The 15,029-nt window shown below is 41.5% G+C and overlaps 3 protein-coding genes across 11 annotated transcripts in view; 2 read left to right on the top strand and 1 right to left on the bottom strand.

Moving 5' to 3' along the window:
- The window catches only part of ECD (ecdysoneless cell cycle regulator), a 59,668-nt gene extending 58,754 nt beyond the window's left edge, over positions 1-914 (bottom strand). For 3 of the 4 annotated variants that reach the window (XM_050803427.1, XM_050803429.1, XM_050803428.1), the window contains exon 1: positions 679-896. The gene's annotated coding sequence lies outside the window, so the exon portion shown is untranslated. Of the gene's footprint in view, positions 1-678 lie in introns of all 4 variants that reach the window. The other variant, XM_050803430.1, reaches the window with a different exon arrangement.
- The window catches only part of NUDT13 (nudix hydrolase 13), a 67,028-nt gene extending 56,572 nt beyond the window's left edge, over positions 1-10,456 (top strand). The window contains exon 9 of the transcript XR_007728692.1: positions 10,156-10,456. The gene's annotated coding sequence lies outside the window, so the exon portion shown is untranslated. The remainder of the gene's footprint in view (positions 1-10,155) is intronic.
- The window catches only part of FAM149B1 (family with sequence similarity 149 member B1), a 519,129-nt gene continuing 505,043 nt past the window's right edge, over positions 944-15,029 (top strand). For 5 of the 6 annotated variants that reach the window (XR_007728685.1, XM_050803425.1, XM_050803423.1 and 2 more), the window contains exons 1-3: positions 944-1,198; positions 7,916-8,020; positions 11,180-11,309. Coding sequence is in view for 5 of the 6 variants with exons in the window: in XM_050803425.1 (XP_050659382.1) it covers positions 1,152-1,198; positions 7,916-8,020; positions 11,180-11,309 (282 nt within the window). In the remaining variant the exon portion in view is untranslated. Of the gene's footprint in view, positions 1,199-5,084; positions 6,815-7,915; positions 8,021-11,179; positions 11,310-15,029 lie in introns of those variants that run through there. The other variant, XM_050803422.1, reaches the window with a different exon arrangement.

The raw sequence follows: 15,029 nt of genomic DNA, 5'->3' as shown, positions 1-15,029 counted from the left end.
TACTATAACTCTGTTGTATAATCTGAAGTCAGGTAATGTGATTCTTCCAGTTTTGTTCTTTTTGCTCAGGATAGCTTTGGCTATTCTGGGTCTTTTGTGGTTCCATATAAATTTTAGGATCTTTTTTCTATGACTGTGAAGAATGTCATTGGTATTTTGATGGAGGTTGCATTGATATTTCTCAATTTCCTAGGGGTTTTCCTTACTTATCTCTTAATTTTCTAAGGGTTTCCTAAATAAGAGTACTAGTTTATTCTTGCTGCCAGGTGATGCTTGGTAAAGGAAGGAACCGCGGTGGATGCACCACCCTAACTCCACGATTCCAATCTTACTCAGCTTTCTAAGAGATTCATAAGGAACCTACTTCTTCTGTCCAGACACCCACTCACCACAGTCTGGCCAAATCATCATTTTGCCTTTCAACGCAGAGGGACAGACAGTAATTTTACCCATTCACCCCATAACGCCAAACACACCTCATCATGCAGAATTTGGTGTCAGAACTTGAAGGGACTCTATGATCACTACTCAGGTGAATGCCTCACTGTACATATGAGAAAACCCAGAGCACAGAAAGAGAAGCGACTAAGCAGCAGGGGCTTGACTTGGAGTCTAGTGCTCCTTATCCAGTCTAGGCTCCCTCCTGCCATCTAACAAAATGAAGCCAATTTATCTTACGGTTCCAGGGCCTCTCCTGCGCGTCTCTGCTGTGGCACCTTTCCTTAGCCGCCTCTCCGACTCCGAGAGCTGATCGAGAGCTGATCGAGAGCTGCCACAGGCCGCCGAAGCCTGGATCAGGATCTGTCCCGACGCCTGCCCGGGACCTGTGGCCACCAGAAATCCTGAAAGCCTGAAACCCGCTCAGTCCCCGGAACCTTGTGTGTCGTCACTGCTGTGCGTCGGTGAGAGCATTCTGCTGGTGCCCGGGTGCCTTCGTCACTTCCGCCCCCGCGGCAAGGCGGGGAGGTCGGAGAACTGGAGAGGTGGGGACACTGGGGAGGTGGCGGCTCGGAGTCTAGGCGACGGGGCAAGACGGGGCCGGTAGGTGGCGGGAGGGGGCCGGGCCGGAGCTGGCGGGAGGGCCAGGCCCGGAGGCCCCCACCCTGGCGTGCCCGCCCCGGCCGCGGCTGAGGAGGAGGAGGAGGAGGAGGATGATCTCCAGATACAGTAGGAAGACGGTGCCACAGAGCTTGGAGCTGTGAGTGGACTGCTCAGCCACCCCAGCCGGGGCGGGCCGCGGGCGCTCTGGGGACCCTCCTTGACCAGTCCTTCGTTCCTTTCCTTTCCCAGGGCTAGGGAGAGATTTTTCTTCGGAATTCTCTCCTCTCTGCCCTGCTGGACGCTGCCCCTTCTTCCTCCATCTCCAGCTGAGGGCGTGTCGCCCTTGGTCTGTAATTCCTGAACTCAGGCACTGGGTCCGCTGAAGCATTTGTAGCATCCGCAGTGCTTCAGGTCCCATTGTTAATGGCCACGATAGCTCGAGAAGTTATTAATAGCTTAATAACTAAGCTATTAAGGCTTAGTTCCTGAGGGCTCCAGGAAAGTGCTCACTTGACACTGTGCAAAGCTATTTACATACATTTGCTCACTCCTATCAATGATATCAGTTTGGGAACATTATTTTGCACATTCTACAGATAAAGATCCCAGAATTAAAGGTTGTAGCATGCCAAAGATCACACAGCTTGAAGGTGGTAGAGCTGAGAGGTACAAACCTGATGTCGATCTGATGCTGAAGCCTGTGGTCATAACCATCACACATACTGCCTCCCCACCTCTGCAATTAAGCACCAGAATCCATAAAGATCAGTTTTGCTTTTGAGACTTTAGAGAGCAAATATTTCTGGCTTTAAAAAGATCCACCCCCACGGCCGGGCGCTGTGGCTCACACCTGTAATCCCAGCACCTTGGGAGGCTGAGGCGGGCGGATCATTTGAGGCCAGGAGTTCGAGACCACCCTGGCCAACATGGCGAAACCCCATCTCTACTAAAAATACAAAAAAAAAATTGGCCAGGCGTGGTGGCAGGCGCCTGTAATCCCAGCTACTTGGGAGGCTGAGGCAGGAGAATCACTTGAACCTGAGAGGCAGAGGTTGCAGTGAGCGGAGATCACGCCATCGCACTCCAGCCTGGGTGACGAGTGAAACTCTGTCTCTAAATAAATAAATAAATAAATAATAAAAAAGATCCATCCCCTACCCTGATTAAAGTGTTGTATAATAATTTAGAAAGTAATAATAGTGTCAAACATTTATTAATGCTTTACACTTCCAAAAGGGCCTTCACTTTATTTATTTATTTTTTTTGGAGACATGGTCTTGCTCTGTTGTCCAGGCTGGAGGGCAGTGGTGCAATCCTTGCTCACTGCAGCCTCCACCTATAGGCTCAGGTGATCCTCACAATGTAGCCTCCCAAGTAGTTGGGACTACAGGTGCACACCACCACAACTGGCTAATATAAACAAAATTTTTTTTTGGTAGAGACAGGGTCTCACTATGTTGCCCAGGCTGGTCTCAAACTCCTGGACTCGAACAATTCTCACACCTTGGCCCCCCAAAGTGCTGGCTTGAGCCACCATGCCCAGCTGACTTCACTTTTTGATCTTCTTAACAACTCTGTAAAATGAGTATGATTATCTTCAGCCTCTCAGGAGGTGAAATTATATCAGAAATGTTACACATTTTAAGATTATATAGCCAAAAAACTCAGGAGTTGAGCTTGAGTTTTAACCCCAAATTTCAATTTTTTTTCCTTCATGGAACTATATAATTTTAGCAACCATAAATATATTAATTACATATTAACTATAAGTGAATTTATTAATTAAATATTAACTTTTTCTCTTCATTTAGCTATGTAATTTTAGCAACCATAAATATATTAATTAACTATTAAGCGTTAATATATATTAAATATTAACTAATTAAATTTAATTAAATGTATTGATTAAATATTGTTAATTATCATATACATACATGATAATTGCAAGCATGATATTTTGAGTCATTCTTGAGTTTCTGACCAGGCTCTCTTCCAGCCACGTGACTTAGGCAAATTACTACATCACTGAGCCTTCATTTCTGTAATATAGGAATAAGACCTTATCCAAAAGCTTATTTAAAATGATGGTGTGGGCTCCCACGCCTGTAATCCTAGCACTTTGGGAGACCAAGGCGAGTGATTGCCTGAGCTTAGGAGTTCAAAACCAGCCTGGGCAACACGGTGAAACCCCGTCTCTACTAAAAATGCAAAAAATTAGCTGGGCATGGTGGCACATGCCTGTAATCTCAGCTACTTGGGAGGCTGAGGCACGAGAATCACTTGAACCTGGGAGGCAGAGGTTGCAGTGAGCCGAGATCACGCCACTGCACTCCAATCTGGGTGACAGAGCAAGACTCTGTCTCAAAAAAATAAATAAAAATAAAATAAGAATAAAATGATGGTGTGGAGCTTGACACACATACATTCTCAATAAATGGTATTTTCCTTGTCCCTTCCCACTTTTACTTGGGATACAATAGGCATACAAAGAAAATAAGTCTGAAACCTCTCTTTGCCTTTTAGAAGCTTATTATTTATTAAGGAACAAGATATCTACATGGTAGCAGTTTAGTTCCTAGTAAACTCTTCGGGAACTAGGAAGAAGAAACAGTCATCTCTTAGATTTGGAATGTGTTGTTTCTACTTAAACAGTCGTTTCTCAATAAAGTGACTGAGGTTTAGCTGAAAATCTGCTTTTATGATTAATTCCAACCATTCTGAAAGTTTAAAAAAAATCTTGTATGGAAAAAAATGATAGGCACTTATTGGGCCAGAATTATTATTAACTAGGATAGTTATACCAGTTTTCTTTCTGTTTTTTTTTGCTTTTTGTTTCTTGTTTTTTGAGACAGAGTTCTCTGTCACACAGGTTGGAGTGCAGTGGTGCCATCTTGGCTCAGTTGCAACCTCCACCTCCTAGGTTCAAGTGATTCTCCCACCTCAGCTTCCCAAGCTGCAGGACTACATGCTCAGCTAATTTTTGTATTTTTTAGTAGAGATGTGGTTTCGCCCCAGGCTGGTCTTGAACTCCTGAACTCTAGCGATCTGCCTGCCTTGGCCTCCCAAACATCTGGGATTATAGATGTGGAGCCACCGCACCTGGCCTACTTGTTCTTGATTGTTGATTTGATACTCCCTATAAGGCCCAAAAGATGATTCTGTAACTGGAGTCAAGATGAAGTGAATAATGAAGATAATGAAGATAAAATGTATCTGAATGGGAGCAAATTCAAAGCAATTTTTACTTTAGATGTTATAATAATGATAACTTGCTTTGAAGCAGTAACTTTAGTTTTCTACCTAACCATTAAAAATTATAATTGTTGAAGAGAGTTTGGGAAAGGAATGATTTTCAACATACAGCTTAACATTTTTTAATGAAAAATTTCAAACATAAACATATAGAGAATAGTATCATGAACTACCTGTCACCCCACATTCAACAGTTAACAAAGTTAAAATGTTTGCTTCATCTATCTTCCTTATCCTTTTGTCTTTTCTTTTTTTTTTTTTTTTTTTGAGAGGGAGTCTCACTCTATTGCCCGGGCTGGAGTGTAGTGGCGCCATCTGGGCTCACTGCAAGCTCCGCCTCCCGGGTTCACACCATTCTCCTGCCTCAGCCTCCCAAGTAGCTGGGACTACAGGTGCCCGCCACAACACCCGGCTAATTTTTCGTATTTTTAGTAGAGACAGGATTTCACTGTGTTAACCAGGATGGTCTCGATCTCCTGACCTCGTGATCTGCCCGCCTCAGCCTCCCAAAGTGCTGGGATTACAGGCGTGAGCCACCGTGCCCGGCCTCCTTATCCCTTTCTTAACTTCTGTGTGCCTGTCTGTGAAATAAGGAAAGCAAAACCGCAGATACTGCCATTTCACCCCTATATATGTCATTATATATCTCTAAAAATTATGGACATTTTTGTATGTAGTCATAGTGCTATTATTAAATTTAATGATATTTCTTTATCATCTAATTGTCAATTCATAGATTTCCCTGGCAGACTAAAAAAATGTCTTAAGTCTCTATTTCATAGCTTGAATTTGTATTTATGATCCTTTCCACTTTTTCAAAGACAAACTCTTGGTTGTAGGATCACTGAATGAGAGACATACAGATGACTCTGCACAAATTGATCTCCACTATTTGAGAAATAATTTAAAGTGCGAGCTCCACTGACTGGACTCTTAGCTTTATCTTTATATAGAACAATGGTACAATTCACTAAAATCTCCAACTCTTCATTTCCTTCTAGAGGCCTTCCTCTGAGAGCCAGACTACTAGGATTTGAATCTTGGCTTCATCACTTACTAACCATGTGACCTTAAGCAGGTTACTTAATCTTTCTGTGCCTTAGTTTCCTTTGAAATAAGAGTATTTGAGATTTATGACATACATTTGCATATTAAAGACCTGGAAGACCTCTTGTAAAGACCTGTGTAACTTTGTTTAACCTATTACAGTTGCTAAATTTATTTGACTACAGAATTTTGTGAGGAAAGTCTACCGTAGATTACTAGGAACATATATTGATTGACCCCATAGATTACTGGAACATATAATGATTGACCCCATAGCTTAATCCAGTGCACACATTGGAGTCTCTAGAGCAGCAATATTCAATACGAATATGATAAAAGCCACATATGAAATTTAAAATTTTCAGGTGGTCACATTAAAAAAGAAAGGTGAAATTGGCCAAGTGCAGTGGCTCATGTCTTGAATCCCAGAACTTTGGGAGGCGGAGGTAGGAGGATCATTTGAGGCCAGGAGTTAGAGACCAGCCTGAGCAACATAGCAAGATCCCCATCTCTAAAAAAAATTAAAAATTAAATAATTGGCCAAGTGTGGTGATGAGCACCTGTAGTCTCACCTACACAGGAGGCTGAGACAGAAGAATCCTTTGAGCCCAGGAAGTCAAGGCTGCAGTGAGCTATGACCACACCACTGTACTCCAGTTTGGACAACACAGCAAGACCCCATCTCAAAAAATAAAATAAAAGTGAAATTTTTTTACCTTTTTAATTTGAAATAATTATAGACTCACAGGAAGTTGTAAAAATAGTACTAAGAGTCCCATGAACCCTTCACTCATCTTCCCCCAATGATGACATCTTATGTAACTGTGGTATAATTTCAAAGCCAGGAAACTGACATTGGTACAATACTGTTAACTAGACCTACAGACCTTATCCAGTTTTTACATCCGCTCCTATGCATGGGTATATGTGTACATAGTTCTTTCTATGCAAGTTGGTCCCATTTACAGATTACTGCAAATATGACTATAAATCAAGATAGCTGTTTCATCACCACCAAGGAACTTCACTGGGTATCCCTATCCCTTTATAGTTATATCCACTCTTGTCTTCATCCATGGCAACTATTAATCTGTTCTCTACCACTATAGTATTGTCCAATATACCATTATATAAATGGCCCTTAAACAATGCAGGGGTTAGGGGTATCAACCCCCGTACAGTAAAACATCCACGTTTAACTTTTGACTCCCCCAGAACTTAACTACTAATAGCCTACTGTTAACTAGAAGCCTTACCAATAACATAGTCAACACAAAAATAGACTGGTAGTTACGTATATTTTACACATTCATGACATACCTTTTTCTGAAATGTTTTCGATATTTCTAGGTTACATGGTTCATCTGTTGAGTTTCTTCAAATTGTTGCAAATCTCCAAAAAATTTTCCAATATATTTATTGAAAAATTCTGCATATAAATGGGCTCACACAGTTTAAACGTGTGTTGTTCAAGGTAAACTGTAGTATTTAATGGTTTTTTGTATTGGCTTTGGCTTTTTGCACTAAAAAGCATGGTGCTCTTGAGATCCATCCAAGTTGTTGCATGTATCAATAGTTTATTTCTTTTTATTGCTGAATAATATTCCATTATGTGGAAATATCAATGTTAAAGGACATTTGAGTTGTTTCCAGTTATTTTTTTCAATTGTAAATAAAGCTGTTGTGAACATTTGTATACAGATTTTTGTATGAATGTAAGTTTTCATTTCTCTAGGCATAATGCCCAAGAGTGCAACTGCTAGGGCTCTGGGTAAATGCATATGTTTAGTTTTATTAGAAACTGTCAAACTATTCCAGAATGGCGATACCATTTGACATTCCTGCCAGCAATGTATGAGACATCCGGTTTCTCCACATCCATGCCTGCATTTTTTGTTATCATTATTTTTAATTTTAGCTGTTCTAATTGATGTGTGGTGATATCTACTACATTTTCAACTTGTAGTGACATTAATTTTAAGAATATATTTTGTTTAACCCAATATATCCAAAATATTATCATTTTAATATGTAATCAAGATAATATAATTAGGCCGGGCACGGTGGCTCATGCCTGTAATCCCAGCACTTTGGGATGTCGAGGTGGGCGGATCACGAGGTCAGGAGATCGAGACCATCCTGGTTAACACGGTGAAACCCCATCTCTACTAAAAATACAAAAAATTAGCCGGGCGTGATGGTGGGCACCTGTAGTCCCAGCTACTCGGGAGGCTGAGGCAGGAGAATGGTGTGAACCCAGGAGGCAGAGCTTGCAGTGAGCCGAGATCATGCCACTGCACTCTAGCCTGGGCGACAGAGCAAGACTGTCTCAAAAAAAAAAATAAATAAAAAAGATAATATAATTAATGAGGTATTGCAAATTCTTCTTGAAATCCAATATGTTTTACACTTAAAACACAATTCTGACTAGCCACATTTTAACCACTGGTGGCTACCATATCAAACAGTGCAGTTCCAGAGCAGAGGAAGTAGGTGACTCTAACATCTAGATTAAATTATTGAATTGCATGTATTTTTTTATAGAGGAAATATAACTTTGTTTTGTGTTTCATAGGAAAGGAATAACAAAACATGCTCTTAACCATCGTCCCCCTCCTGAGAAACTGGAGGACGTTTCCCCCACCAGTGACAGTCATGAGAAAGACACAAGTTCCCAAAGGTAATAACACTTTTGCATTTGCTCATGGCAACGGTTTTGTTTTTTGGCTTAGGATTGGTGTCAAGCCTGGTGCTACTGAAAACAAAGCAAGAATTTTTGTCATGTTTTCAGTACCATTTAGTTTTCATTCTGAAACAGCTAATGAGAACATCATACATATTTTCATAACCTTTGAGAGGTAGTATTATAAAGTAGTTAAGAACATGGATAATCTGCCATGGGATTAGAGTGAAAAAACAAACAAACAAACAAAAAACAGAACATGGAGCGCGGTACTTATAATCCCAGCACTATGGGAGGCCAAAAGGTGGGAGGATCATTTGAGCCTAGGAGTTTAAGACCAGCATGGGCAACATGGCAAACCCCATCTCTACAAAAACAACAATAACAACAAAAAAAACATAGCCAAGTGTGGGGATGTGCACTTGTGGTCCCAGCTACTACGGAAGCTGATGTGGGAGGATTGCTTGAGCCCAGAAGGTCAAGGCTGTGTTTACACATATAATTAGGCTGGGCGCAGTGGCTCATGCCTGTAATCCCAGCATTTTGGGAGGCTGAGGCGGACGGATCATGAGGTCAGGCCTCTGTCTTGGTTCACTGCAAGCTCTGCCTCCCGGGTTACACTTAGTGGTGTAAACACTGTGTTTACTTACTATACTCCAGCCTAGGTGAAAGAGCGAGACCTTGTTTCAAGAAAAAACATAAATTGGTCCAGTGCAGTGGCTCACACCTGTAATCCCAGCAGTTTGGGAGGCCGAGGCAGGTGGATCACAAGGTCAGGAGATCGAGACCATCCTGGCTAACATGGTGAAACCCCGTCTCTACTAAAAATACAAAAAAATTAGCCGGGCATGGTGGTGGGTGCCTGTAGTCCCAGCTACTCGGGAGGCTGAGGCAGGAGAATGGTGTGAACCTGGGAGGCAGAGCTTGCAGTGAGCCGAAATCACGCCACTGCACTCCAGCCTGGGCTACAGAGCAAGGCTCCATCTCAAAAAAAAAAAAAGAAAGAAAAAATACAAATTAAATAAATATTAGAGCAAGATTATAAAAAACAAACAATAAAATAGCATAACATAAATAAAAAAGAACATGGACTCAGGAGGAGTCCAACATCTGATTTTTAATCCTGGTCCTGTAAATTATTAGCTGAGTAACATTGGGCAAATTACTTACCTCATAATAGTATATCTTATAGCAGCAGTCCCCAACATTTTTGGCACCAGGGACCGGTTTTGTGGAAGATAGTTTTTCCATGAACTGTGTGGTGGGGTGAGGGATGGTTTCAGGATGATTCAAGTGCATTACATTTATTATATACTTTATTTCTATTATGTTTACATTGTAATATATGATGAAATAATTATACAACTCACCATAATGTAGAATCAGTGGGAGCCTTACAGCTTGTTTTCCTGCAACTAGACAGTTCCATCTGGGGATGATGGGAGACAGTGACAGATGATCAGGCATTAGATTCATTAGATTCCCATAAGGAATGCACAACCTAGATCCCTTGCATGAGCAGTTCATGCTCCTGTGAGAATCTTATGCCACCACTGATCTGACAGAAGGCAGAGCTCAGGTGGTAATGTGAGCCATGGGGAACTGCTGTAAATACAGATGAAGCTTCATGCACTCACCCCCTACTCACCTCCTACTCTGCAACCCAGTTCCTAACAGGCCACAGACCAGCATTGGTCTGTGGCCTCAGGGTTCGGGACCCCGTCTTATAGGATGTTGCAAATATTAATGAGATAATGTATGTAAAACTTGGCACAATGCTTGGCATGTAATAAACGCTGAGTAAATATTAGCTGTAGTTATTTTAAGTAATAGAACAGGGAAGATGGTTCTTCAGTCTCTCAGAACTTCATTAGTGTCTGAGATGCAATGTGTGATAAAAAAAATATTGTATAATCATAGGCTGGGTGTAATGGCTCACACCTGTAGTTTCAGCACTTTGTGAGCCCAAGGTGGGTGGATTGCTTGAACTCAGGAGATCAAGACCAGCCCGGGCAATATGGCAAAACTCTGTCTCTAACAAAAATACAAAAAAAAAAAAAAAGGGCTGGTCACGGTGGCTCACACCTGTAGTCCCAGCACTTTGGGAGGCCGAGGTAGGCAGATCACTTGAGGTCAGGAGTTCAAGACCAGCCTGGCCAACATGGCAAAACCCAGTCTCTACTAAAAATACAAAAATTGGCTGGGCATGGTGGCTCACACCTGTAGTCCCAGCTACCCGGGAGGCTGAGGCAGGAGAATCACTTGAACCCAGGAGGAGGGGGTTGCAGTGAGCCGAGATCATGCCACTGCACTCCAGCCTGGGCAACAGAGTGAGACTCCATCTCAAAAAAAACAAAAACAAAAGTACAAACAAAATTAGCCAGCCATGGTGGCACGCACCTGTAGTCCCAGCTACTTGGGAAGCTAAAGAGGGAGAATCACTTGAACCCAGGAGGCAGAGGTTGCAGTGAGCTGAGTTTGCACCACTGCATTCCAGCCTGGGTGACAGAGCGAGACCCTGTCTCAAAAAATAAAAAATAAAAAGTGCCATACAAGATCAGATACTACCATTAGCATTTTTGAAATGTCTTTAGTTGTCAAGAGTATGTTATAAGCTGGGTACGGTGGCTCACGCCTGTAAATCCAAGTACTTTGGGAGGCCGAGGTGGGCAGATTGCCTGAGCTTAGGAGTTCAAGACCAGTCAGGGCAACATGGTGAAACCCCTTCTCTACTAAAATGCAAAAATAAGCTGGATGTGGTGGTGCACACCTGTAGTCCCAGCTATTTGGAGGCTAAGGCAAGAGAATCATTTGAATCCAGGAGGCTGAGGTTGCAGTGAGTCAGTATCGTGCCACTGCACTCTAGCCTGGGTGACAGCATGAGATTCTGTCTCAAAAAAAAAAAAAGAGTATGTCATAGGTGAGATGAAGTATTCATTGTAAACTATGACTAGAATTATTTGGAATGACGCCATCAATTCTATAGGAATTAGGACTTTTCCATGATGCTCGAATTTCAAGCTCTTCATTTATTTTTGCCTATGTGGATATATTTGTACACATGTTTATCACCTAGTAAGTTACTGAGTAGTTAATGCTACAGAAACTTGAGGACATATGAAAAATTTTCTTTTTTCTCTCCTTTTGTGCCTTTAGCAAGTCTGACATCACAAGAGAATCATCTTTTACATCAGCCGACACTGGGAATTCACTGTCTGCTTTTCCAAGTTATTCAGGCGCAGGGATATCTACTGAAGGAAGCTCGGACTTCTCCTGGGGATATGGTGTGAGTTGTATGTTATCAGTCTGATGGAGTGCTTGGGAGACGATTCTGGGAGTTAGGATTTGTCAGTATATTTCATTCTTTCACTCTCCTGCATTGTTTCTTTACATTTATCATACTTCATAATAGCTGTAAAGAAGCATCATTCCTCATCTTCTTTCAGTATTTGCTTTGTTTTATTGATATAGTAGTTGAGCCTTAGACATGCTAAGTGTTCAACTTAAACAGTTGCAGGTTGGTGGGGCGCGGTGGCTCACGCCTGTAATCCTAGCACTTTGGGAGGCCAAGGCGGGCGGATCACCTGAGGTGGGGAGTTTGAGACCAGACTGACCAACATGGAGAAACCCCGTCTCTACTAAAAATACAAAATTAGCCGGGTGTGGTAGCGCATGCCTGTAATCCCAGCTACTCTGGAGGCTGAGGCAGGAGAATGGCTTGAACCCGGGAGGCGGAGGTTGCTGTGAGCCGAGATCGCACCATTGCGCTCCAGCCTGGGCAACAAGAGCAAAACTCCCATCTCAAAAAAAAAAAAGAAAACAGTTGCAGGTTAATATGGATTTGGGCTCTGGGTCTATTCCTTTTGCCATGCTCAGTCCACTAATGTATGTCTTTACCACTAATGTTACCTTGTTGTTTAAAATGTTTTTGAAAGTTTATTATTAAGCCATTATAGCCTGGGAAAATATTTATGATATATTGGTAATGAAAACAAACAGGTTATAAATCATATGTGTAGTGTCACTCTAATTTTGTTTTATGTATATTCTTGCCTATATTAGTGAAAAGGACGAAGAATATTTACTCAAAATATTGTTCAGTTATTAATTAGGTGATGAGTGATTTTTACTTCTTATTTTTGGCTATTTCCCGTTATAAAATGTTATTTTTAAAAGACCAACAACCCTAAAAATTTTTTAAACACAATTTTTATGCATAATTTTATCACCTTGATGCAAGATGCAATAGACATTTTTATTTCTTGTGGTTTTTCTTTTGGAACCTAGTCTCGCTCTGTTGCCAGGCTGGAGTACAGTGGTACGATCTTGGCTCAATGCAACCTCTGCCTCCCGGGTTCAAGCCATTCTCCTGCCTCACTCTCCTGAGTAGCTAGTACTACAGGCATGCATCACCATGCCCAGCTAATTTTTGTCTTTTTAGTAGAAACGGGGTTTCACCGTGTTAGCCAGGATGGTCTTGATCTCCTGACCTCGTGATTCGCCCGTCTCGGCCTCCCAAAGTGCTGGGATTACAGGCTTGAGCCACCGCGCCCGGCCAACATTCAATTTTTCTAAAGATAAAATCCTGACTAGTGAAGAAATGAAGATCAAAAGTAAGATGGTTACATGTGAATATATTTTAAAAACTTGTTAGTCTATAAATGCCAAAAGGAAAGCAAGGATATGGGAAACATCTGTATGACATTTATAAGTTATAAAGAGATACTAATAATAATATAGAGAGACCTAATGGAAATATATAGTCAGTACACTAAATCTTCCGGATGAGGCATCTAATTATTAGAATACAGTTTAAATTCTTTGGCCTGCAGGGCCCTGATGATCTAGTCCCGCCTATCTCTCTGATCTCGTTTGTGCTTTCCTCCCCCTGGTTTTCCATCATCCAACCATCCTGACCTTTTATCACTTCCAAGAATACACCAAAAACTTTCCCTTGGAAACATGAAGCTCTTCTCCTCCTTGGGCTTTTGCATATGCTGCTGGTTACCTGTCTGGAAAAGTCTTTTCCTCACTCTTCACATGGCTAGCTCTTCTGTCTTCAAGTCTCAGGTCTACCTTACCTGAGATCCCTATCTAAAGTGAATCCCCCTGATAATGTTCTATTTCAGCACCTTATCATCTTCCTTAGAGCGCTTATCACCTTTTGTACTTACTTTTGAAAATCTCCCTCATTAGACCATTGAATAATGTAAGTCTCACTCACCCCATATTCCCAAGGCCAAGTACAGGGAAAACAACCATGCTCAATAAATATTTATTGAATGAAAAAAAAAAAAAAAAACCGTGAAAACCCAAGCATCAGATAATAAGGGAAAGATCCAATTATGATATATTAAGACAGGAAAATATTATATAACATTCAGATTGACCAGTGTGGAGGTAGTAAATGTCTATATGAAATGACGGTAAATGAAAAAAATAGGCCACAAAATAGTATGTACATGTATCATACAACTATATAAGGAAAGTATATATACATTCAAAATGATTAGAAAATAACTCAGTGTAATGTAAATAGGTTTTAACAATTAGCAGGCTTTTTGTTTAAAAAAAAAAATAAAGCAGGTTTCTGGCTGGGTGCAGTGGCTCATGCCTATAACCTCAGCACATTGGGAGGCTGAGGTGGGAGAACTGCTTGAGGCTAGGAGTTCCAGATCCCACCTCTTAAAAAAAATAGCAGGGTGTGGTGGCATGCACCTGTGGTCCCAGCTACTCAGGAAGCTGAGGCAGAAGGATGGCTTGAGCCCAGGAGTTTGAGGCTGCAGTGAGCTATGATAGTGCCACTGTCCTCCAGCCTGGGTGACAGAGAAAGAAGAAAGAAAGAAAAGAAAGAAAGAAAGATCCTAACAATAATATTGTATAAAATCAGTATTGTGGAAAAGTGTTTATAAAATATTAGGTGAAAAAATACAGCATAATACTACATGTACATCATGATTATAACTAAGCCAAAGTAAATACAGATTGAAAAAAAGATATAGAAATAAAAATGTTGGCTGGGAGTGGTGGCTCACACCTGTAATCCCAGTACATTGACAGGCTGAGGCGGGCAGATCACAAGGTCGAGAGATAGAGACCATCCTGGCCAACATGCCGGGCGAGGTGGCGGGCGCCTGTAGTGCCAGCTACTCCAGAGGCTGAGGCAGGAGAATGGCTTAAACCCGGGAGGCGGAGCTTACAGTGAGCTGAGATCCAGCCACTGCACTCCAGCCTGGGCGACAGAGCCAGACTCCGTCTCAAAAAAAAAAAAAGAAAAATTGAATGTTATGATATTCTTTTTTATGGCTTAAAACAAAATCCATCACTTCAGGCATTTATCCTTTGAATTACAAACAATCCAATTGCACTCTTTTATTTTTAAATGTACAATTAAGTTATTATTGACTATAGTCACCCTTTGTGCTATTAAATAGTAGGTCTTATTCATTCTATTATTTTTGTACCTAATAACCACCCCATCTCCCCAATTCTCACCCCCCACTACCCTTCCCAGCCTCTGGTAATCATAAATTTCATTAATTTCTACCCTGATCTTTATTATTTATTTTGAGTTTGGTTTGCTCTTGCTTTGCTTTTCTAGTTCTTTTTTTTTTTTTTTTTTTAGATGGAGTCTCGCATTCATCACCCAGGCTAGAGTGCAGTGGTGTGATCTCGACTCACTGCAAGCTCCACCTCCTGGGTTCATTCATTCTGCCTCAGCCTCCCAAGTAGGTGGGACTACAGGCACCCGCTACCACGCCCAGCTAATTTTTTGTATTTTTTTTAGAAGAGATAGGGTTTTACTGTGTTAGCCAGGATGGTCTCGATCTCCTGACCTCATGATCCTCCTGTCTTGGCCTCCCAAAGTGCTGGGATTACAGGCAAGAGCCATTACACCCAGCTGCTTTTCTAGTTCTTTAAGATGTATCATTAGATTTTTCATTTGAAGTTTTTTCTCTTTTTTGATATAGGCACTTACAGCTATAAATTTCCCTCCTAGTATTGC

This window comes from Macaca thibetana, chromosome 9, assembly GCF_024542745.1.
Source record: "Macaca thibetana thibetana isolate TM-01 chromosome 9, ASM2454274v1, whole genome shotgun sequence".
NCBI lineage: Eukaryota > Metazoa > Chordata > Mammalia > Primates > Cercopithecidae > Macaca > Macaca thibetana.
The sequence above is the reverse complement of the archived record's forward strand: the minus strand, read 5'-3'. Positions and strand labels throughout refer to the sequence as shown.